The sequence below is a fragment of the Cuculus canorus genome, chromosome 1, assembly GCF_017976375.1.
Source record: "Cuculus canorus isolate bCucCan1 chromosome 1, bCucCan1.pri, whole genome shotgun sequence".
In the NCBI taxonomy this organism is placed as follows: Eukaryota; Metazoa; Chordata; class Aves; order Cuculiformes; family Cuculidae; genus Cuculus; species Cuculus canorus.
The window spans coordinates 14,714,319-14,739,333 of NC_071401.1; the positions used below are offsets into that span (position 1 = coordinate 14,714,319).

At 38.5% G+C, this 25,015-nt stretch overlaps 1 protein-coding gene across 3 annotated transcripts in view; it reads right to left on the minus strand.

Annotated features, from left to right (window-relative positions):
• Window positions 1–25,015, minus strand: part of TMEM135 (transmembrane protein 135) — a 179,709-nt gene that overhangs the window by 142,898 nt on the left and 11,796 nt on the right. For all 3 annotated transcript variants that reach the window (XR_008448598.1, XM_054059075.1, XM_054059062.1), the window contains exons 2-3: window positions 22,642–22,769; window positions 16,816–16,908 (exon numbers count right to left, since the gene is read on the minus strand). Coding sequence is in view for 2 of the 3 variants with exons in the window: in XM_054059075.1 (XP_053915050.1) it covers window positions 16,816–16,908; window positions 22,642–22,769 (221 nt within the window). In the remaining variant the exon portion in view is untranslated. The remainder of the gene's footprint in view (window positions 1–16,815; window positions 16,909–22,641; window positions 22,770–25,015) is intronic.

Consider the following 25,015-nt stretch of genomic DNA (forward strand, 5'->3'; position numbering starts at 1 on the left):
CATCATTCACAAGTCACCACAGGACTCGAGAAACTGGAGAACCTTACCACTGTGGACTTCCTTTGCACTCATTCCTTCCTCATTTTCTGCAAAAATTAGCTGAGTGACTATGGCTAAAGGTTGGAAAACTCAGTATTTCTTACTGGGATGATGTTCTTAACTTCCTGATTTTACCATCAGCCTTGTAGTATTTGGGATTTTCCTTATTGGCTCCAGTGCTGTTGCATAAAACTTGAAAAGAACATAAAAGGCACCACACGTGGACAGCTGAACTTGATCTTAGAGATCTTCTCCAACCTTAATGATTCTATCATTCTATATTTAACCATTAAAGTTTCTCAGTGTGGAACCCTGTTCATAGCCTGATCTCATCTTTATCTTCACACCATTCAGGATTTTTTTTTTTATTTTTTTTTATTGCTACTACATGAATAACAGAAGGTCCAGCCCAGGCTTGTCTGTTCCATTTTGTCATGAGACTACATTTTCAAGTATTCAGAGAGTGCGTAAGAGAAAAGTATGTTACCTGAACATATCTTGCTATTACATCAGATGAAGAAGCAAGCAAATCAAAACCACAGGCAGCAGAAAACAAAGAAGCTCCCCACTGCACAAGTCTCAGGCTTCAACCATCCGAAAAAAAAATCTTTATTCAATATTTTCTTATCCCATGTTTAGGTGTTTATAATTTTGTCAATTTATGCACCCAAATCAGGGTTTTTCACAGCAGGTACCTAACATACATATTCCACTTAAAAGCTTTGGTGCTTTCATATTACGTTACGTTTGCAGCAGCAATGATGCACCAGTCTGAGTTCCACAAGCTGTTCTCTGTTTACGGGCAAGATTCAAATCTGGCTTAAGTTCAAAATTTTAACTAGCAAAATAAGTTTGGTTTGGTTTTTTTGCTTGGGTTTTAGTTGGGGCTTTTTGGGTGGAGGGGGTGTACGTTTCTTTGTTTTCAATACAAATCTGCTCTTTGTATATCTTCTCCTCCTAGTACCATTCCATGCCAGGTCTTGGAAACAAGCAGAGACATTTAAAAAAAAAGCTTGAATCTAAAGATTTGGTGAGTATGAGGGACACAAGAAATAAACAGATAGGAAATGGGATCTGTAAACATTAAAGCAGAGACATCCCTACGACTTGTAATAAAGCATCACAATACTGCATGATGTCTCTGACCAGGAAGAGGTGAACATTCACCTCATGTAACAGATTAATTCATCTCTCAAGCTGGTCTGCAAACACTCTCTTAGTCTTTCAGCTGATTAGTTGAGTTGATAAAATAATATTGCTGCCCTGACCCTCCTGATTACCAAAGTGGCAGCCAACAGAGTTCTATGTAATGCAAATAATCTTTTAATTTGTTCTTATGGGGAAAAATACTAGATATTTCTTGCATTATTTTTTTTAACACGTGACAGTATTAAAAGTTTAGGATAAATATCCGAACATTCATCTGTATCGAGAAATAGAATTAAACTTACCCATGAGAGCTATTCTGATAACTCAAAGCATTTTGAGTATTCTGGAAAACATGAGAACTTCAAATATGCCCAGCAGTAACACACTGTGAGAAGCTACCACCAGCTCCTGAGTGACAGATGCAACTTTAAGTGTTCAGCGTGTGCAATCACAATACCATTACATACAGCACGCATGAAACAGCATGACTATTGCATAAGCACATAATTTACTTGGTGGATTCTCTCGTTCAACCTCTAGGTCACACAGGCAAGGATGACATGCAGGCAGGATCTTCTACTCTCCCACAGAACTTTATTTTTAAGTACTAAAAAAACCCTAAAAATTTGACCTACCAAAATTTTAGCTTCTCTTGTGGTCCCTTTTGGCTAAGAGCAAGATGTAAGCCACCAGCCACAAAGACAAAGAAAGGAAAAGGGCTAAAGAAGAGGAAGGAAAGAAATCGGAAGCTGCAGCGAGACTGATGTGAGACATTGGTGGTCAGTAGGAGTGGAAATATGCAAACAACAAATGGATACAAGCAAGAAACTTCCGGAGCTAAAAATACTGAAAGCTTCTAGGTGACATCATCTGAAAGCGCCTGCAGCAAAAGCCTATTTCTATTGGCTGCTGTACGAGGCTCTGGCTAACTCCAAGCAGAAATAGTTTTCTTTCCCCAAATTCATTCAGTGATTGTTCAACCCTGAACTCAACCCTTAGAAAATTGGTGGAAGTTAAGAAAATGTTGCGCTATTTTGTAACAATGACAGCTGATGGAAAACAGGACAGAAAGCAAGCAACAGGGTCACTGATATAACTCAAGGCCTGGTAGCTGGTAAATAAGAAAAGAATATAACTGGGAAATGGTGTCACAAGAGCAGGAAGTAATTAAAGAACAAAAATAATTAGTCAGCCATGCCTAAACGCCTGCTCTGGGGAGGTCTAAAGATACTAAGAAACACCTCACACTTCATGGTCAAAATCAATGAACCGGTACTCAATGTTAATCTCAGGACCACCAGCATCCACAGGCACTTCATCCAGTAATGATCAGGCAAGGTCACTATTGTAAAGCGTAAGCATACACACACAATTCCTTACTACCACTTACTCCTCTGTCACCTTTGTGTCAGGCCATTTTCTTCCAGAGGCTGCTCTCACCAGGATCTACATTTGATTTTGGCTTCCCACTCCCTCCCTCTCAGCTCTTTAACTGGTACTATATCCCACACTGCTCTGTTTCTGATGACATAAGAGATCTTTAATTCAGGGGATAAAAAAGAAGGGGGGGCGGGGGCGGCACAATTCATGAGTGGCAGACCAAGGCTGCGGTTTGCAAGGCCTGACCGGTCAAATTCCAAAGCAAGCTGGTCTGAATTCAGCACTGGTCCTGCTCCAAGCAGGAAGCTGCACTAGCTCACCTCCCAAGGTCTGTCTGAACAATTCTAACATTTTATCAAAAAAAAAAAAAAAAAAGGTGGAAAGCAACTTCAAAATATTATACACTATTCTGTCTGAGCTGACCCATTCTGTGAAAGATAATAAAAAAATCCTTCTACAAACATATCAATAACAAAAGAAGGACCAAGGAGAATCTCCATCCTTTACTGGTCGCAGGGGGAACAATAGTGACAAAGGATGAGGATAAGGCTGAGGTACTTAATGCCTTCTTTGCCTCAGTCTTTAATAGTAAGGTGAACGTTCCCTGCGTGGTCAACCTCATGAGCCAGTAGACAGGGAGGAAGAGCAGAACAAAGCTCCCTTGATCCAACAGGAAATGGTTAGAAACTTGCTGGGCAAATTAGATATTCATAAGTCTATATTCATAAGTTTATGGGGCCAGATGGGGTCCACTTGAGGGTGTTATAGGAGCTGGTAGAAGTGCTTGCCAAACTTCTTTCCATCATCTACCAGCAGTCCTGGCTGACTGGAGAGGTTCCATCGGACTGGAGCCTGGCAGATGTTACACCATTTACAAGACAGGCCAGAGAGAGGATCCAGGAAACTACAGGCCTGTCAGTCTGACCTCAGTGCCAGGGAAGGTCATCTTGGGTGCCATCCCACAGGACACACAGAACAACTGGGTGATCAGGCCCACTCAGCACGGGTTTATAAAAGGCAGGTCCTGCCAAACTAACCTGATCACCTTCTATGACAAGGTGACCTGCTTGATGGATGAGGGAAAGGCTGTGTATGTAGTGTACCCGGACTTCGGTAACCCCTTTGACACAGTTTCTCACAGCATTCTGCTTAGGAAACTGGCTGCCTCTGGCCTGGACAGGCATACACCTTCCTGGGTGGAAAACTGGTTGGATGGCCCAGCTGGCTCCAGTCCTGTTCAACACCTTTATCAATGACCTGGACGAGGGGATCAAATGCACGCTCAGCAAGTTTGTGGAGGACACTAAACTGGGAGCAAGTGTTGATCTGCTGCAGGATAGAGAGGCTCTCCAAAGGGATCTGAACAGCCTGGACTGATGGGCTGAGACCAGCAGTATGAGGTTCAAAAAGGCCAAGTGCCCAGTCCTGCACCTGGGATATAAGAACCGCGTGCAGCACTACAGGTTTGGGGAAGAGTGGCTTGAAAGCTGCCTGCAAGAGAATGACCTGGGGGTGTTGCTCGACAGCCGACTGAACATGAGCCAGCAGTGTGCCCAGGTGGCCAAGCAAGCCACAGCATCGCAGCTTGTATCAGAAATGGCGTGGCCAGCAGGACCAGTGAAGGGATTTTCTCCCTGTACTCTGCACTGGTGAGACCTCACCTCGAATACTGTGTTCCGTTTTGGGCCCCTTACTATAAGAAAGACATGGTGGTGCTGGAGCATGTCCAGAGAAGAGCAACAAAGCTGGTGAAGGGGCTGGAGAACAAGTCTTACGAGGAGCAACTGAGGGAACTGGGGCTGTTTAGCCTGGAGAAGAAGAGGCTGAGGGGAGACCTTGTTGCTCTCTACAACTACCTAAAAGGAGGTTGCAGAGAGGTGGGTGTTGGTCTCTTCTCCCAAGTGACAGGTGATAGTACAAGAGGGAATGGCCTCAAGCTGCATCAGGGAAGTGTAGACTGGACACCAGGAAAAATTTCTTCACTGAAAGGGTTATCAAGCACTGGTAGAGGCTGCCCAGGGAGGTGCTTGAGTCACCATCCCTGGAGGTGTTTACAAGGCGGGTAGATGAGGTGCTTGGGGACACGATTTAGTAGTAGGCAGGTATGGTTGGAGCTGATGATCTCAAAGGCTGATTTTCCAGCCTAATGATTCTATGATCACTGAAACCAGTTACATCTTTACTTCTACTGTAAGACTGCAGAGCCTAACCAAGCCCCCCAACATACCACTTCTTAAACAAAACTAAGCTCCTTCACAATGTTTCCTAAGGTTCTGACCACACTCATGGTTCTTTACTGGAACTGTTCCAATTTTACAGAACTCATCTTCAACGACTTAAAATAAAATACAGGAAATAAGAGACAGATTAAAAGTTTTCTATTTTTTGTTTAATCAATAGTATTTTAAAGAAATAACTCATTGTCACTCATCTGTTTGTGAGAAAGGTTTCAATTAAGTGCTAAATTCTGGAAAACTTATTTCATTGAGGTCAAAGTCCAGCTCCCCTTACACAAGTTAAAAATCCTATTCATCCAATCAAAGCAATGACAACTGTCCAAATCTGCATGCCAACATGTTGTTTGTGGAAAACTTTCCTAAAGAAAGTTTTCATGCTTAGCTTGATACATTATAATATTCAAAGAATAACTTTACTTTCACAAATATTATGAGCTTTTGCTTCGTATAATTACAAACCATACAACTTGCCAATTTTGAAAATAGAAGAGGTTTTCTTCTTACAAAATTCACTGCCAGTTCTCCCTCCTTATCTATGGTTTGCCTTCAGTATATTTATACTGAATATATTTATATTAGAGTTGTTGCTAAGCTAAAAAAAAAAAAAAACTACAACAAAAAGACAACATAAATAACTGTGTCTGAAGGTGGGATTCACCCATAGAACATATATATGGTCACAGCAATTTTACCAAAAAGTGATTATTGCAACCACAACAGCATCCAAAGCAAATTACCAACAGAAAGCAAACACCTCCTCTTCTTTTAAAAAAAGGGACTACAGAAGAGAGGTAGGTGCCTGTCATTTCTAAGCTATTCCTCAATATTCATTCTTCCTTTTAAATATTTATTTCTTTCATACATTATGCCTTGTCCTGTCTACCTTATATGTCTCATACACAGCACTTCGGTCCCTGCAGTTTTCTCATCAAGAACACTTTGGCAATATGAAATTCAAAGGATTGTTTTCTCTATTGCTTCAGTTAAATTGCAAACCTGTCTGAGCAGACATCCTGAAACCTAAATATTCACTGTGATTAATGAAACATATTTGAACTACTATAATCACTTTTTTTTTAACCAGTCTTGTGGTTTTCATGATCACTTTTTCTCCCCTCTCAAAACTAAACAGGAAGTAAGGGACCATGTCAGAAATAACAGGACATAACCACAGCAAGATGAATACTACTCAGTACAAAACTCACATAAATTGACTAAACACACTCCTTGTTCAGTGAGAACAGTTCTAGGTGTGAGCTGTAACAATGAGGCAGTAAATTCATACCACAGGGCGAGGTATGCACTGAAGCAAGTACACCCAGGCCCCATATCCTGCTACAGCTCTTGCAATGCAATGTACAGCAGCAGTTAGCAGCAGAGGTGGCTAGAAGGAGCCTGAAGATGGATAACGCAGGATGTTAGAAAACTTTACCTGTGCAGTTAAGAGAACTTGATTCTCTGACTAAACAGCCGCTCTGACAGGTTTTATTTCTCCATGTATATAGTAAACTTAAGCAGCTGGAGGGCAAAACCTCATGAAATAAAAATATCCAACTCACTGCTAAGACAAGAATAGTTTTAGCTTTGCTATACAGCCTTTCAACTTCATCTCCAGTTCAAAACATCATGTTCCTACTATCTGCTTTTCCAAAAATTCTTAGTGTTGTCAAATCAACAAGCTTGACTGAGGATAAATAGGAACTAGAATGAAGCAAGCCAAATGTACCTTTTGCTGTGATCAATATGACAAGATGTGAAGTACACGACTGCAACGTAGTGGCTTTCAAAACAGTACATTTTTTTTAGTCTCCTACAAATTCAAGTTTGAATTTTATACAAATACCATTGTTCACCGAGTCTGACAGTTATTTTAACGAATAATTGGTTTTTTGGATTCTCTGCAAGTCTAAGAAATCACAAGTAGAACTACTTTCAAAGATATCAGTGGATTCAAAGGTATATATGGAACGTAAAAAAAAAAAAAAGGTAAAGAGCACATAACTTGCTGTACTGACTTGTTAAGGTAAATTTAAACACATTACATTTGTCTTCTGTTTGAAAGAAAGAACTAAGGAACAAACAAAAGAAAGAATGAAAGAATGAACAAACGGAAGAACAAACGAAAGGAGTTAACTCTGGCTTTATTTCTGAACGTAAACCAAGAAGCTACCATAATAGTTTGTAATGGCTCCCCAGACAGGATTTGTGGTCTGCAAAAACAGGAAGACTACCTCCCCCCAGCTTCCCTCCTCCCCCCGCCACTGTAAAACACACCGCTTTATAACCTGCAGAATTAAATCAAACACACAAATCACAGGTTTCCCCCAAAAAAAAGAAAAAGGTCAAAATGAAAGAGGAGGGAGAGGTGACTGCTCTACAGCAAGCTTGACACCACAAGCTAACCAACTATAGATCTGGAGTTGTGATTGCATCCCTGTAATAACACAAGTACTACAGATTACGTCCAGGGTATCGTTAATCTCTCACACCCACCAATTTCCTACTGACAGCTGGAGGCCAGCAGCGAAATCCTGGTGCAAAAGTTCACTTAAAATCAGCAGGAACAGATAAGCTTTCAAAATAACGCTGAAAATTATAAAAACAGACCTAAGGAATAAGTTCTCAAAAAAGAAAATTATTACTTTTTGAGCTTGGTAATTACCAGTAGCAAGTCTTTCACACGAAGATAATGTTCAGGCACATAACTTCATGTCAAAAAATACAGTTTAAAGACCCATGGGCCATTGTTTTTTTTTTTTAAGGAATTTTCCATCTCAAAGTTTTGGGTTGTTTGAAGTAGGAAATTGATACTTTACAGGTTGGGAAACTGATGTTGCTCAAAACACCAAATCAGTAATACTTGGCTTGAGTACATTACATGTTAAGTATAATAGTTATTTTTCCTTGCAAATACTCAGCATTTGTTTTTCTTAAAAGGAAAGAAACTCAACATGTTCTATGATTTGAACACATGCCAAGGAAAGGGTATGAGAAAACTGGAAAGGGAGAGAAGCCAAAAAGAAAATTTATCTACAGTAATACATTCCAGTTAAATTAGTACCAATAATTCTTACTGAGTTTGCAGATAGTGCAACACAAGATAACATCTACAGTTCAATTTTTTAACTGTTTTATACTCTATTTTATAAAGATTTTATTTCAACATTCCCTTCCTCTTCCTCCTCTCCCAGTCTCTCTACAACGTCTACAAGGCCAACACGGTCAAAACCTTTGGGGGCAAAAAGCCCTCTTAATTAAAGTGTGATTTAACCTCACAAGATTCCATAAAGAGATAAAAATCAAATTCCAAAAAGCTTATTAGTTTCATAAAAAGACTGACTAGTAGATAACAGAAGAAAAACAAATTAATTAAACCTTGGGAAAAGAAATGAAGGATTTCCAGCAATTTTTTAAGTTATTAACATTCTTGGTATAGAATGCCTATCTAGCGTTAAGCAAGGCTCCAAATAACAATTTCTTTGGACTGTTGATAGTAACACAGAATTGTTTTTAATCAGCTCAGTCAATCAAAAAGAAAACACTCAGTTCTCTTCTGGGCACCTTCTCAGTCAGGCTACAACATGTGCTGCTTGGCTGCCCTGTTTGGAAGGTGTATGTGTAGCGCACGCAAGCAAATACCCTCTGCTTTGGGAATCCTTCACAGAAGACAGTCATTGCTTCTACATATTTTCCAGGCAATCACTACTGTTTCATAGCAAAGAAAGGACATAATGGACAGAACGGTTAATAAAAACCAGGAAGAAGAGCCAGACAGGGCATGGAAATTTCAGAGCTGCAGAGATACGCGTTATTCACTGGCTGTGGATCTAAACTTTTGGGAGAAGGACAGGAAGGAGAAAAAAATTCTCATATAAGGCTGCTACAGTAGCAGGCAGCTTGAGGTTGTCCCAAAGCCAGTGAAAATTCATCCAGTATTGGACCTTTTCTCCTCTCCTCCTACTCTCCAGTCCTTCTCAGTTTAAAAGCCATTCACACATACCCATCCGCACATGCCAAACCCAGCCCACAGCAGCATGGTGAGAAGCAGCTCAAGGGACTTCTTGGGATATATCTGCCTTCCCCCCTCTGTTCATATTCTGTGCCCAGTTTGAGGCAGTCCATTCCACATTACAAATTTTTTGATAAGCTACTCAAATCATCAAGTATTTCATCTATTTCAAAAGACTTTTAAGCAACCTAATGCTGTTTTTCTAGTCTGCCAAACTAGTAGCTATTGGTTTGTTTAGAGCTAATTCACTCTTTCAAGTCACAATGTTTTAATGATTACATTTGTGATCAGATTACGCTGTTTGCCAAGTACCTAAAGCAATATGTAGAAAAGCTAACGTGACAAACCAATGCAACTCAAAGAGAAGACCACTGTAGTTTTTCACATGGTGCAACTAATTTCTAAATGCCCTTATCTTCACAAAAAGCAGACCAGCCATTCCAGCAGAAGGAGGAGATGGAGTTCAACTTACCAACATATAGAGCCACTTGGGTGGGTTTTCTTCCCTCAGGAGAACCCAAATGACAGCATATTAAGTCATATTAAAAACAGGTTTCAAATCCAGTTAGGAACTATGAATTAGTCATGTGGAAGATGGATTAATGCTGTTAAAAGTGTGCCTGTATCTGGAATGCCTGGAACACAAGGGAATTCCAAGGAACGTTAGTGTTAGAAACCAATGTAGACCTTCTCTAGAAAGGTAGGCAAGCCATGCTAACAGTTTGATTGAGAGTCATTTCAACACATCCCTATGAACTGAGAAAGTCAATTTCTGGCAGGACATCAGTATTCAATGATTAACAGTGCCAGGTACTACAGATACATTAATGTGACAATTCACCTACGGAAGACAGAAAAGAAGCTGTTGCCAAGTTCAGTTTCATACCTTTTAGTTTCTAACTTTAATCTCAAAGATCTAGAATGGCAACAGCTGATATTAGAGAATTTTTGCTAGTTCCTCAGTCCGTTGCTCACAAGGAATAAATAACAGACAAAGAGCTTAAAAGGAAAACCTCAAAACTGATGAAGCAACGTGGAATACATACAAATTCTTTCAAGGAGACAAAATGACACTGTACTCCAGGAAGCCAACATTGCTCTAGTCTTTCACTAAATTTGGAGCAGTCTGGATTGCGATGACAGGTACTGGCCCAAATTCTTGAGACCTGTTTTATGCTTGCCTGTGATGCCATGGACTCTGTTTCTCCTGCTTTTCAGACAGATCGTCTTTACGGGAAGGTTTTAACAGCATACACTTACTTTATCAAAAAGTTTCAATCTGGAGTGGAAGTCATCTGATTACAAGAAACACTATGTAATCCATAGGGACTTGCTAAAGGCAATAAAAATGTGTCATCTTCTGTCCTGGGATGTGGAGGGGAGAGGACAGGAAGGGGAAGCAAGATGTTTAACCACAGTACACTACTGAAATCTTCACCACAGAAAACCCTTACATGGTTAAATACAGGAAGTCATAACTGTTTCTACTTACACACCTTTCCTGCTGCAGAAGCTAACAACAACATTAATTCCTAATGGGAGCAATGAGGCTACCAGAATCACTTCATTTACAGAGGGCTTACAGCTGTGGCTCACGTGGAAACAAAGATCGAAGCTCCTTCATCTGTACTATCTAAAAACAATATCCTACGAGCAGACCTGAAGAACATATCACAGAGTAGTGCCCTCAAAGACTTTCAGCCTCTGAATCAGTGCAAACCACAGCTCTGTAATCTTCTGGCAAAGCCTGACTTCACTTCCAAAGACTACAATTTCTTTTTCCTCTTGAGGTCCATGAGAAGCAGCCTGTTCAGCCAAGCTGGTCTGCTGCCCCACTTAAGACGCACTGGAATTGCCTGCTCCTGTGCTTATAAAAGGTGTGCCTTAATATTAATTTCACCCCTGTAATGCTCTAATAACAAGTGAAAAACAAAAGGAAATCTCTCTGAAAACATCAACAAAGTTATGGTTTTCATACCCAACAGAAAATATCAGCCTTTCTAGTGTAAAACATGAGGCTATTGGGTTTTTTTTCCAAGATGCAGACTCCATGTGTCAGGACAAACAAGGCACAAGCCAGGTGATCCCATTTCTCAGAAAGAAAAATTACTGTTAAATCATTGATTAGAAATACCTTAGCCCTGTCCTGGCCAAGAGCTTCCACTAAAATCTCAATTCAGCAACAGATGCTACTCTCCATGGAAAACACTTCCAAGAGCTGCCCACCCCAAGCTGCCATTTTCCCACAATCATAGAATCTTCCAGATCAACTCCTGCACTCCCAGGCAGCCTTGAACCACCACTTTTTTCCCTCCCTCTGATAAGTATAGTAGTAGCAGCTGCCAAAGTATGCAGCAAAGCATGTTCAACTGTTTACATGCTGTTAATATAAAGACACAGATCTGTCAAGCACTGGCTCTCACCGAAGCAGCTGACAAAGTGCAACGGACTTTAATGTATTTTGGTTTAGGAACAAAAAGCATTCACATTAACTTCTACAGCTTGGCTCCGTATTTCACAGTAAAAATCACTCTAAAGGAATAAAACTCCAAAATAACTTGTTTCCCTGCTAGCACTCCTCATCAGAATACACCACAAAATAACCACACGAGTGATCCAAACTCGAGGGGTTTTTTTCACTGCAACATAAAAACTATGCAAAAAATCACCCCTCAATGTAGCTTAATCTCTCAATTTCTTACCTGTAGCAAGTAAGGCTACAGCTCGCAAAAACACTTGCTCTGTTAGAAGAGTTTACTTGTTTTGATCACCCACACCCCATACTCTTTCCCTGAAATAGCTCAGACTGAATAACCATAAAACATTTTGAGAAAGGCAATTGTCACCTTAAGTCTAAACATACTACAACGCTATATAGAAACACATACCAACAAATATGCATTTGAATGCACAAACTTACAAAAACTCTGTATTTGCTTACAGTATATACTTTCTACCATTACTACACTGCCATATTCTGACGTTATAATGTATTTAGACTAATGGCATCTATGGCAAGCAAACAGCCCTAACAGTAACTGAATGTTTCATCAGGAGAACAAAATGGAGTCAAAAAATTCCACTTCGTTCTTACACAAATATTTCTGCTGCTTTTCTAAGCAATACCCAGCAATACTTTAGCTTCCAAGAACACTAAATACATATGTAAATACATAGATGTCCTCTGCAATGTGCATTGTTGCACTGTATCGCTTTTTAAATGCACACGCTTTAAATATTTTTCTGAGTTAGCTATATTGAAAATTTTGATGAAAAACACCCAGTGTTCAACTAAAAACATGTTGCCAATAGTGCCTAGAGCAAGATTTTACAAGCAAATTATAAAAGCCTTAAATCCCAAGTTTTATAATACCATCAGTGACACAGTCTTAGCTGTAGCAACGAGACAGGCGCCGCTATAATGTTAACAGCCAGCACGTAAACATTAATGCAGCCTAAGGGGGGAGTAGGGGGCATCCCAGAAGGGTCCCTTCAGAACTGTCACAGAACTGGTAGGTGCCAGTAGTTAAACTTTCTTTGGCTTAAGTACTTACGAAGAGCAAGGGCAGGGAAACAGTTGGACAGGCAGGAAGACAACTAATTTCATTAAGACTATAATTGTGTCCCTTCTTAGAGCTTTAGTTATAGTTCTTGAAACTCATTAATACATTATTTTTGGAAAAAGAGTCCAAATAACTGAAGTTTGCCATTTAGCTATTAGCAAAACACAAAGTAAACTGTTTTGAAGCATTAGCACATTTACAAAACATTTAAAAGAACATCATCTTTTTCCCTAAGAGTAATCAAAGAAGTCTTAAATAGAGGCTCTTCACTGAGCTATCAGACCTCTTTGTCCTAGAAATCAGTAAGGTCCAACCACTCTAGTCAGATTTCCAGTAATAGGCTTGCTAGAGCCAAGCCTCAAATCACATTTCAACAGCTTCATTCACAATTTTAACGAGTATATTCAGTTACTTCCTTGCCTTCTAACAGCCTCAGTGCTTCTAGAACAGGGTAATATCATGTCTTTCATTCTAAGCCACATACCTCCTCTCCTCTACTATATACTCAATTCTTGCTGATAACATTTAACAGACAGGAGAATGTAGCTTTGAATTACAAACAGAAGCCAAAGCCATAAGCAACATACTTCTTTTTCAAAATTACAAACAAATACAATTGCTTATTATCAACAGATTGAAACAACACCTACAGGAGTAAACAAGGATCATACTGGTAAAACAACTCCATATAAAGGTTAATAAAATGCATATCATGCTTTCCTAAGGAAGCCTAATGAAATTAATGTCACCGAGTGATCTCTCTATTTTCAAGGAGGCTCTTTATCAGGGAGTGTAGTGGTAGGACAAGAGTTAATGCTTTTAAGCTGAAAGAGGGTAGATTTAGATTAGCTACTGGGAAGAAATTTTTTTACTGTGAGGATGGTGAGGCACTGGCACCAGTTGCCCAGAGAAGCAGCAGACGCTCTGTCCCTGGAGGTGCTCAAGACCAGGTCGGATGAAGCTTTGAGCAACCTAATCCAGTGGAAGATGTCCTTACCCACAGCAAGGGGGGTGGAACTGAATGATCTTTAAGGTCTCATCCAATCTAAACCATGATTCTATGATTAACATAACTTTTGATATCTAACAGCAAAACTAAATTCTATCGACAAAAGAAGTGCAATTTTCTTTAACAGAAGATTCAAAAAAGGTTTAAATGACAAAGAAAATGAGATTATTTTAAATACCCTTGTGTAAGTGCAGCTGTTAAAGGCTTGCTTACTATAATACAGCCATAGTTATAATGACAACATATACATAGAGTAATTAAAATGGTGAAGTTACACCAAACAGTCAGAAGGAATTAGAAAAATGTGCATTCTAGTGAATCGTGCACATTCCTCCAGGAGAAGGGAGCACCTTCCTTATTTGCAAGAACATTTTCTTTGCATGTGAAAACACACAACACATCAGTAACAGCTTTAGCATTTTTTGTTTCGTCATTTTTCAACACCTCTGCCACAGCCATAAGTAGGGCAAAAAAGAAATAACAGGACTAACATTAAAAACAATTAAAAAGATCTGTACTGTATAAGATAACATATAGTCAAAATCAGCTGAAATTTAACTCTCTTCCCTCTTGGCTGTTCTCAAAGCACCAAACGTTTCCAGCTACACATCTAAAAGATGTGTGAGACTGTTGTTAAAAATTCTGCATTGGCCAGTAAGGATGCTTCCTCAACCCACACTACTTGAGAGTATCAGAAAAAGGCAAAAATTCCAAGTTAGTCCTACCATAGCAATAGGCTAAAGACACAAAATACATATCTGCACATTACAAACCTAAGATATCCATGCTTATGTACCTAGATTCAATTATTAACTAGGAAATAATTCTGATCAAAACATTAATCGTAATAATGTGACTGGTTCTCTTCCAGTAATCTCACAGGACATTTATATATATACATATAAAGTAGTTTACTAGTGTTTTTACCCCTTGGCCCTTTCCACAGTTCCTAATAAACTGGTTTTCATAGACAGGATAAGTAGATTTTATGATCATCAAATAGAATACACGTGGACATACAACCATGCAGTTCATATCTTCACAGAACTGTAGCAGTATAACACAATGCAGATCATTTCCTGATTCTGTTTCAAGTTTCTCTGCAATGCCAACTCCCCTTTTCATGGCAAGTGCCGTGCACATTTGCAATGACGTATTACGCAGATACAAACTATAACCCAACTAGTTCTGTAACACATTAGAAAACATGCTCCTCCTCAGGATTATAACACACCTAAGCAAGCTATCCAACTCTTTTCCCCATTCTTCTATAGGAATTATAAAACATACGACGCTGGCACACATGATCAGCAACACTTAGAAGAAAATCTGATTTGCAAGCCTGCTGTTCCCAAGTTCAGGACTGTCAGGATGCTGTGCAAGCAAATGCCAGTGAGGTACTTAAAATAGGTTATCCACTTGGGAAGAGATTAACTGATTAAGTTTGATGTTGCAGCCAGTTGCTAGTAGCAATTTAAAGGGCTAGAGATATGTTCATGAACTTGAGACTTTTCCCCACTTCCCTCATTTTTCAATACAATTTGTTGCAAGCTACTCAGGATATGACTGAAAATGCCACTGTGCTGCCATGTCAAACAGGAGTCTCCTAAGAGACTGCAAGTCTATTAAAATTTGATTTTGCCTGTAACAGAAGCTAACAAGGAAACAGATGTGAAATCACAAAGTCATATTTCACTGTCTGTCAGCAGCAGCGTTTCACACATTAGACATAGTTAGCATCTGATAACATGTCAAATAATTCTGAATTCTAAAAAAACTGAATTTTCAACTACCTTTCGATGTTATTTAAGAATTTTTTTTCATTAATAACAATATATACAATATATAATAACAATAACATATTTTCAGCTGTGTGTGTTATACTGAAACACCAACATTGCCTTTTTACATTTTATCTGATGCAAAAGATCTTAGATAACACATTTTGAATTCTGACACAAAGAATCAACCAAGAATGAGGTATTTCAGCATTACTCATGATATTCATACCACACCAACCTACTTCTGTCATTTTCACACACCTCTGTTTCAACGTTTCTTTCAAATTTCAGATGCTAAGTAGGAGCCTGTAAACATGTCAAAGCTCTCATAAATTGCCACTAAGAGTTCTCAAAATCCCCATTTAACATAAAAGTTCTTTGCCTACTCTTTTTGCTATGCTTAACAAGCCTAGGTTTGCAAGTTTTTCAAAGTTGCTCCACTGTTAGACAAAATCCTTGCATGGCTTTGGCCTCATGAACAGTTTCAACTCTTGACTCACAAATACTCTGGTAGCTACAAGAAACTCACAAATGGACAATCAGTCTGATCTCTGATTTATTGACTTTATTACAATTATTTTCTCTAGAGTTACATTAAATAATGAGATTTCGAAGTGCTCTCACGTTTCCAGAGCATCTTGTGCATCCTCAGTCTTCAAAAACAGTGGATAATGCATTATTTTAAAAGGACAGAACTTTGACAATCTTACCTAAAACTTGACTTCGGCTTTACTTACTCCATGACTGAAGTTTACGAATGGGGCCTGACGTTCAATTACAGCATGATGCATATATGTTTGCAGTTATTTTGATATGAATTCTTAAGGAAGTTTCAGATATTCATAGCAACCAAAATTGCGTTCACATCATCTCTACTACTAAATCCCCCTCATCACCTTTCAAGGAGTAATCCTTACCTTACCCTTTTGTCATCCCTACTATTAATAAAACCTGCTATCTAGATGACTACAGTACCTCATTCCATAATAAACTAATAAAGCATTATAACTTTCACTCTTGAGTCAAGCTACGAGTATAAATTATATTTCAAAACACCAAAACCTTACAGCCCAGGATTCCACCTCCCATCTCTCATGGCCACATCACAAATAGCATCTTTCGGCTATTCTTGGACCACTCAGGGCTTTCTTCCCCCACTCTTCATGCTTTCATAATGAACTTCTCCCTGAGAGCTGAGCTTTGGCACCTTTCCTTAAACAAAAGGCTCTGCTTTCTGTACACAATTTGGATTACTTCAGCTCTTCCAATCATGTTTTTCCACAAGTTCCTTACTCCATCTTAACTAATGTCATGTTGCTAACCCAAGCCACTGGCAACTTTCATTAGCAAGCTCCTTCTCTGTGACTAATCACAAACCTTACTTAATTTATATTTTAAAAAAAGAAAACAAACAGCTTCGTTAGGAAACTCTAAGGAGTCTAATTACAGATTGAACAAGAAAAACAAACCACAGAAAAGAAACTGAATGTTTGTGTTTTTTCACTGTAGCTTTCTAGATTTAAATTTAACGTTGTAAAAGGCACTATTTGAAATGAACTACCACTCAACTGTTAAATGTCAATTGTCAAGTGACCAAATCAAGAAATATTATTATATAAAACTGAAAATCCATAAACATAAGCCATACCTGCTTTTCCTTTCGATGAGAATAGCCATGTAGGAAGCAGGTAAAGCAGCACCAAATCCAGGAGACCAAAAGTAGAATTTTCCAAGTAGCTTCCTGAAAATGCAATTCGCACATGTTATGGGCAAAGCAACCAAAATGCTGAGGTACAACACCATATTTTACCTTTTTCATAAAATTATGCATGCTTCATTAGGATTAATTTTGTCTCTCTCATCAACTGTCATAAAAAATACTGATCATTACATATTTTACAGTTGGATACTTCTAAGAGGGGTTCCCACCATGCTTCATAAACACCTGAAATACTTCATTAATTTATCCATTTAATTTAAGGGTTTACTTTGCTTCAAAGACAGCACTGCTTTCAAGAGATGCTTCTGAAAAGTCACAGATATTAATTACAGAAAAATCTTCTAAAAAAATAGAACTTATAGTTGCTCTTCTCTCTGCTTCTTGTTCAAATAAGTCTCCAGGAAGATGTGCTTTATGGAACATAGAGACACACTCAGGTGACCCAGAAATCACATATTATAATATACATCACTTTCCAAAGAGATCAACCAATGCTAAAAAACAGTAAAGCACTCATTTTCAATAAGCCAGGGAATCAATCTGTATGTTACAGCTCAAAGCAACAGTGACATCCCAGTTTTATTGAGGTAGGAAAGCTCTCATTTCTTTCAACAAGATCTGGGTTTCACTCAGTCTACACAATTTCAGCAATTAAAATTCCTCCAACAATAAGAGTTGAAAAAAATAATTACACAAATGACTACATCTAAGAAAATATTTCCATAAATTGGTCACTGTTAAACAAGGAAAACCAAAATGCGTGTCAGACAATGTCACCAACCATATTTGGTCAGCTCAAGACACCTGCACCTTCCAACTAACTCGGGCTGATCACAGAAGCAAGTAATAGTCAGGTAGTCATGAAATTTGGTAGCACAATAATAAACACACTGTAATTACACCAATGCTGCTCAGCTGATAAGCACTATCAGTTCAGGAAAACAAAGTGTTACAATGAAGTCCACCCTTCCAAAAATACAGCGAACAAAATACAACAAACAAAAATGACAAACACATACAGGGTAGAAAAGGAAACTTTCTGAGATACAATTTCAAGCTGACAACACAGAAGAAGGAACAAAGATAATTAATCAATACTATCTGATTAGCCTCCTTTCATTCCCGCTGCAAAAGGCGTGATTAGCCTCATTTCATACTTCTCCTGCAAAAATAACATTACCAGTAAGCAATGCCAGCTTATGTTCATAAGTGAAAAGAGAGCCAGTGTATCAGCAGCAAGTGATGTAATGGCAATTACACACACTGTTCATTCCCACGGCTGCAAAAGGATAATTTCTCAGGATGACAATGCCAAATGCTGCAGGAGCTAAAGTTCATTATCAGGACTCTCTTGGAAAGCAATTACTGTATGAAGTTTCAGAGAAGCCATTTTAAACATCTTAATAAGTATGAACACATCTTAGCAGACACACCTGTTAAGTAACAGAACAAATGTATTTTCTGTGGGAAAGAAACAGGAATTTGTTCTTTTGGCATGGTTTAGAACCACTCTAGTAATGCTTACATGTTCGGTTTGATACGATTTTGGAAATAGTAACATATTTTACACAACAAAACCTAGCGGAAATTTAAATGTCATCAGCAAGCAAAACATTTAAACTTCTACTACAGTAAATGCAGACTTATTATTTGCATGGATTTTTGCACATGGTCTGTGGTTACAGATTAGAATCAGAAATGTTAGCTCTTTCAGTTTTTACATCCAATTCCTCAACGTACAACTGTATCCAAAACTCAAAAGCTGGTAAGGTTGAATCTAATTAAGCAAGATAATGTAAAGCTGTACCTGGACCAACTTACTCTCATTGCTAAACTAAAAGAATCACGTCTTCACCAGGTTTTGCAATCAATAAAACTGAAAACCTACAAAATCACACCTTTCTTTAAACAGCTGTAATGCATTTCAACACTGGAGCCTAGCATTTCTGTTTAAAGCCCAGACAGATGTAGTCCTCTGGATCTCACCAGCGAAAGAGATTACAATCCCCTGCTGGTCTGTCACACATCCGTAACAGAGAACACCACTCCCACTGCCCTGCTAGCAGCACTGTCTACACACATTCCCTAATTCACTTAAAGGGGAAAAAGAAAGAAGGAAAAAAATGTCAGCCAAGTTAGTTTGGTAATCCCATCTAGAATGAGAACGTCTATCCACAGCCTAAAGCACTGCTGATACTGGATTTAGATGGTTTTGAAATTCTGCCCACCTATGAAACAGTGACAATACTAAACAACACTTGAAATCATTTCATTGCACTTCCTTGCCGAAAGTTTTACATAATTGCAAATATTTGCAGCAGTTTCAATTTCGGTTGTTTTCCCTATCCGAAAGGAAGCAAATACTACAAGAACATCAAAAACATGTATTAGCACAAGCTAGATTTCTCATCAAAAATTGCACTTCATATTTACGTCTTTTAATTGTTATTGGATGACTAAGATATTTTCAGCATACACAGTGACTGAAGATAGGCTGGGACTTTGGTAAAGGTATGAACAGATGAAGTGGTCGCTTTAGCCAGGACATCCTATACACGCGCCAACACCTCTCCTCTTCGGTGCTACCAAAGAAGGAAAAAGGCAATTCTTCTCAAATCAGGAATTGTGCAGGTAAATGAGTTAACATGTCCAGCTGCAAACCCTTCAACCTGTTGCTCTAGACTGGTTCTAACTCCAGGAGGGTAAGGTCATCTGCATGGAGCTTGCTGGGAAACTTTGCTTCCAAGGTACTGCTGCTGCTTCTGGTATTGCATACCTTCCAACCAAAAAATATACAAACTGCAGCATGCATCCTATGATACAAATCTATCACATCCAATCTCTCACAACTATCTAACATCAGATCTAGAACATCTAGGTCTCCAAGGTCTCAGACAATCTCTTTGCATGGTGGCAAATCAAGTTCAGAAATACTCAAGCCACAGTTGTGCAAAACACCATAAAGATACTGGTATTTCCTTGATGGATTAAAACACAGTGATACCAAAGGACATTCTGGGCTGGAATATGACAAAATGCTTTTGCTCCCAGGGGCTACTAAAGGAAGTACATGTAACCCATAGTAATTAATTCAAAGAATTATTTTTTTTTAACATTCTGTTTGAACTTCTATAACTTAAAACACAAATTAAGTGGTTAAAAAAAAAAAAGAGTGAAGCCTCACATTTCCACCCTCCACCATTCACTCAATAGCAGACAAGAGAAGGGAACGCGTACAGCTCCAGTTGCGAGACAATGTTGATGTTCGGTAGATTCAAAGTGAAGGACTTGTCAACATTATGATCTTAGGAGAGCTCTTAAAAAAAAAAAAAAAAGGCACACAGCACTCAACTTGTAAAAACGTCATGTATTTATACAGCTTTCTGTCTTGTTCTCATTTTCTCTCCAAGTAACACTCAGCTCCTTGACCATATTCAAGTACTGAACTGACTTGTTTGAAGAACCATACTATGATGACTCTCAAACATCTTCCTCATCAATAGCAGCCAGTTTAAAGCCCATCTCCCTGTAAGGATAGGACTGTGTTTTCCTCTGGATACACTGCTTTGCACTCTTCTCTATCATATTTCTTGAGTTATTTTAACCAATGGATCTTTCTGAAATGGACAAGAGTCAGTTTTAGATTTCTGTAACCTATATAATCTCATACAATCTCTCACAGTACTCTTCATCCCTTTTTCCAGATTCTTTAGGTATATCCAGAACAAAGCAGGAACACCACTGGCAATCTCTTCCTATTATGGAAAAACAATTATTTACCCCTTGTTTTGTTTCATATATATAACTACTTCCTAATCATTTACTAATTCCTAGAAGACAGAGAATCTTTCTTCTTGAAGAGTCCTAACAAGCAATGTCAAAGTCATTTAACAATTCATGTATAATGTACCAATTCAATCATCATCAGATAAATATTTATCCTTCAAAAGATACTAGTAAATTTGGAAAATATGACTTTTCTGGTAATCATTTTATCCACTGTTTTCTGAAATGCCATTTAATAGCTCTTACGTATCCTAGTAATTTAACTGCTGAGGCTCCAAATTTTAATCTTGTCAGAAATGCTGCAAAATACTCTTTAAAACTGGAGATTTGAATACTTCAGTGGGTACAATGCATAAGGCTTGATAAACACTTTCTTCTTTCACCTCTAGTAGTGATTTCAGTTCACCAGCTCCAATTAGCATCTTAGCCAACAGGCTGACTTTCCTTATTTGCAAGTCCTGCAACTGCTGCTGGTGGGCAGTCTCTCAAGACCCTAGCAGCAGAGATTCTCCTGGAGGTGACAACTCCCCCTGGGCATCTCTTCGTAACAAAAAAAGCTTGTACATTTCTCAAGACCTTGGCTGGTTACTCTACTGCACAGCTGTAAGAACAGCAGGGTAAGCATTTACACATATGCCCTGTCACATTAAATCATCAGAATCGTCCTTTGTATGGTTTTGGCCTGGGTCAACCCAACGAATGGTACAAGGGGACTTGGAGGGTGCATGGACCAGGTACAATTTCCATTATTCAGTCCGCACCTGGCGAGTTTTGGAGGTCAAAACAGCTTTAGACAGCTATGCTCTGCACAGATGAAAGTGATGCCCCAGAGTAAGAATTAATCCCTTGCCTACTTCATTTACCAGCACAAGTATAGTCATCGATCTGCTAGATGGCTAATAACTTCTGTCAGAGGAACAGCTGAAAACAACAAAACTTAAAGCCACACCAGCTTAATTTAGAGAGTAACATCTAACGACAGCACTGAAGTAAGGCACTGCTGATTTACAGGCAAGTACAAGGAAGACCGCTGTACAGGTCAGAGGAATAAAGATAAACCAATATTAATACAACACAGATTGCTGAAAAAATCATATTCTTTAGAGCCTGTTACTTAAAAGATTTACTTCGAACTTCACAAATTATTTACTTAAAAAGCATTCCATGGCTCCTTAGCCAGCTCTTCCTCTTCTTAGCCTTCTCCCTCAGCTTTGAAGCAAAGTTCAGAGGCCTTTAAACTGACCTGGAAGTGTGGTATAATGGGTTTGACAGCTACTGTAGGCTTTACATGTCAATGTACAACATCTTTTACAACAAATGCATTTACATCTAGGACATCATCATGTTCATAAACAGGAAAGTTAAATTTTTTAACTATCCTGATAGTTACTTGAAATATACACTGGAAACAGCTCAGAATACAGAAGTGCTTTTTATACTCTCCTTTCAGAGCAAGTCTGTATCTTCTAGAGCCCCAGAAGCTGTGCTGAGATGTCCTTCATTTATGACCACAACTAAGGAAAGTACAAACTTGGGTGCTTGGATAAAGTTTAGGATAATTCAAAGACATCACAGACCCTGCATCAGGAAAACAGAATCCAACATCAAATTACATAAATTATTTCTAGAAGAGGAAAGGTTAGGCCTTCTCAGTTGCCCTCTGGAACATATTTTAATTTCCTCCAACAATGTATTTTGAATCAGTAAAACAGAGAAAAGGAAGCAAAATGAATACAATGACTTGCTTGCTGATTTAAAAGATTACAAAAATGAGAGGAAAAAAAAGGGGGGGAGTTCATAATCAAATGGTAAGACCAAAAATTAAGACAATGGCACAGCTGCTGCTTTTTTCACTCCTACCCATTACAAACAAGCCTATTATTAAGAAAATACATATTATTATGTGAATTGAAAAGTTGCATAAAAATAGCTTTCCTATTACATATGATTTTAGGACAGTATACCAACCTTAGAATGCAAAAGCAAGCAATATACAACGTCCCATTTGCTGTCAGAAAGGAAGTTGATTGCAAGATCTCAGGCAGCAGTTTGTGCAAATAATAGTCAAGTTTTCTTTTCCTGAGAATAGCTGCAATCTAAGGGAGGAGGGAAGAGAAAACAAAGGGGAGGACAATACTTTAATTCATTTAGGCTCTTTTTTGCACATTGTTAAGAAAAATAAAAAAAACGAAAAGGAGACATGCTCATTTAAGTAGTAAATCAAAGCCTCTTAAAATTGCTGGTTTTATGAACAATACCACAAAGATTTCCTTTAAACTTGTTCCAGCCGTTACAATATTTATAGCAGGAAATATATCAAGGAAACCTAAACAGGAAGTACAGGCAGAATTTTATTACCTTGTTACCACTGGCCATAACAGTCAGAAATGTTGTCTGACAGATATCAGAACTTGCAAGATGTGATAAATTTATACCGAGTTTTGTTTTCAGGACAATTGGACTACCACATAATTAAGGTCAGATTATCACTAAAGTAATCCAAATGCCCTCCACAGTCCCTATGAAGTGACAATATATTTCTAAAAATTTTCTACTCCAACTAACTAACTGCAAGACCCAAAAAAACTTTCACCATCTGCTGGAAGAACAAGAAATTCCTGACAAATTTTATAGAAATGGAATGTTATCTCTAAAGAACCGCCTATAGGAGAAAACAGGTCAGGTCTAAGAAAAAAAATGTTCTTTTTGGTCAGTTTAATATATCTCCCATGTTTTATAACTAAGTCAATTAATGACTAAAACACTGAAGGTCCTCAAAGTCTTCTTCCACAGAAATCCTGCAACTATCTAACAGGAAGGCGTAGAGAACCAAGCTCTTCTCAGAGATGCACAGGGGTAAGACAAGAGACAACAAGACAAGTTCAAATATGAGAAACTCAGACTTAAGGAACAAAAATTTTCTCTTGAGAGTAGATGAATATTGGAGAAGGTTGCCCACAGTGACTGTGGACTCTCCATCACTGGAGATCCTCAAAACTCAATTGGAAAAGGCTTTAAGCAACCCCATCCAACTGGCCCTGCTTTGAGTATGAGGCTGGGACCACACAGCTTCCTGAAGTCCCTCCAACCTGCATGCTCCTACGAGTCTGTGAAATTATACTTTGGGTGCACCGTGATTTTATTCATTTTTCTTCTTAATAGTATTCTCTTCTTTATCTGCACTGACCTCCCAGGGACTCAAAACTGGCAGGAGTTTTTGGTCAATGCTTAGAATTAGAGACATTCCAAACAAAGCAAGCTTCCAACCAGAGTGAGCTTCCTACTGCTGGTAATGATGAGAACGAAAGACATCCTGTTGAATCGGTATTGGCAACACCTCTCGAAGTCTTGGTTCTTCAATTTAAAACCATCAGGGAGTTCTGAAACACTGCCCACTTGTACTGAATAGCAAGTAGATGTTTTAGATTCAGAGATGGGCTGAGGATTCTGCTAAAACTAACCACAGGGAAGTTCTGCCAAAATCTGTTTCCAAAATGAAGGTTGAACGAAGGATTAAGGAAAGAGATATGCATGAACAGACCTCTGAAAACAGATTCACATATTACTTAATCAAGTGTCAAGACTGCTTAAACCATAATGGCAATAATGCAATACAGATAATCTTCCTGTTGAGGGAAAGTCTCAATGTACTCTAAACACAAAATCACTATTTGTTACCCTCTCAGCTACTCCTAGCCTATTATACAAAGGTCATGAACATTTGTAACAAACACTTTTTTGCTTTAAGAACACAGATCTTACACCTGAAGTATGAAGCCTTGCTTCCTTACACTGGTGTCAGAACTAGAACAGGAAAAGGTTGGTATCTCAAACTAATATCAAATCAAAGTAAAATAAATACTTTCTGTAGCTTCTCCAACAAGTTTAAGACTAATGCAAATATCTGCTTTCTCTTCCCTCTACTTTTCTACTCCTAATTGAAAAATAGGAAAGAACCAGGAACACCACCAAACAAACCGGTTCAAAGACACACTGCTCACGATAACTAAAAGAGCTGTATGTGTAAGGGCGATGAAGCTTGATGCATGCCCAGATAAAAAAAAATAATGCACATCATTTTTAAAGTGCTTTATAGACATCAACTAAGCTAAATATTGTGTACAGATGAAAACAGGCTGTCCTGTCCTCCACAACCAATGGTGTGATTACACAGAAAAAATATCAGGGATATTTCTGGACACCACCTTGTTCTCCCTTTCAGCTCCACATACTTCAGAAAAGTAGCATTAAAGTTGAGGCTGGCAAGGCAGAAAGATTATGAAATCTGTCTGATTGCTGCGGTTCATGGTTCCCACTGTGATACACTTCACTTAACTGAGCT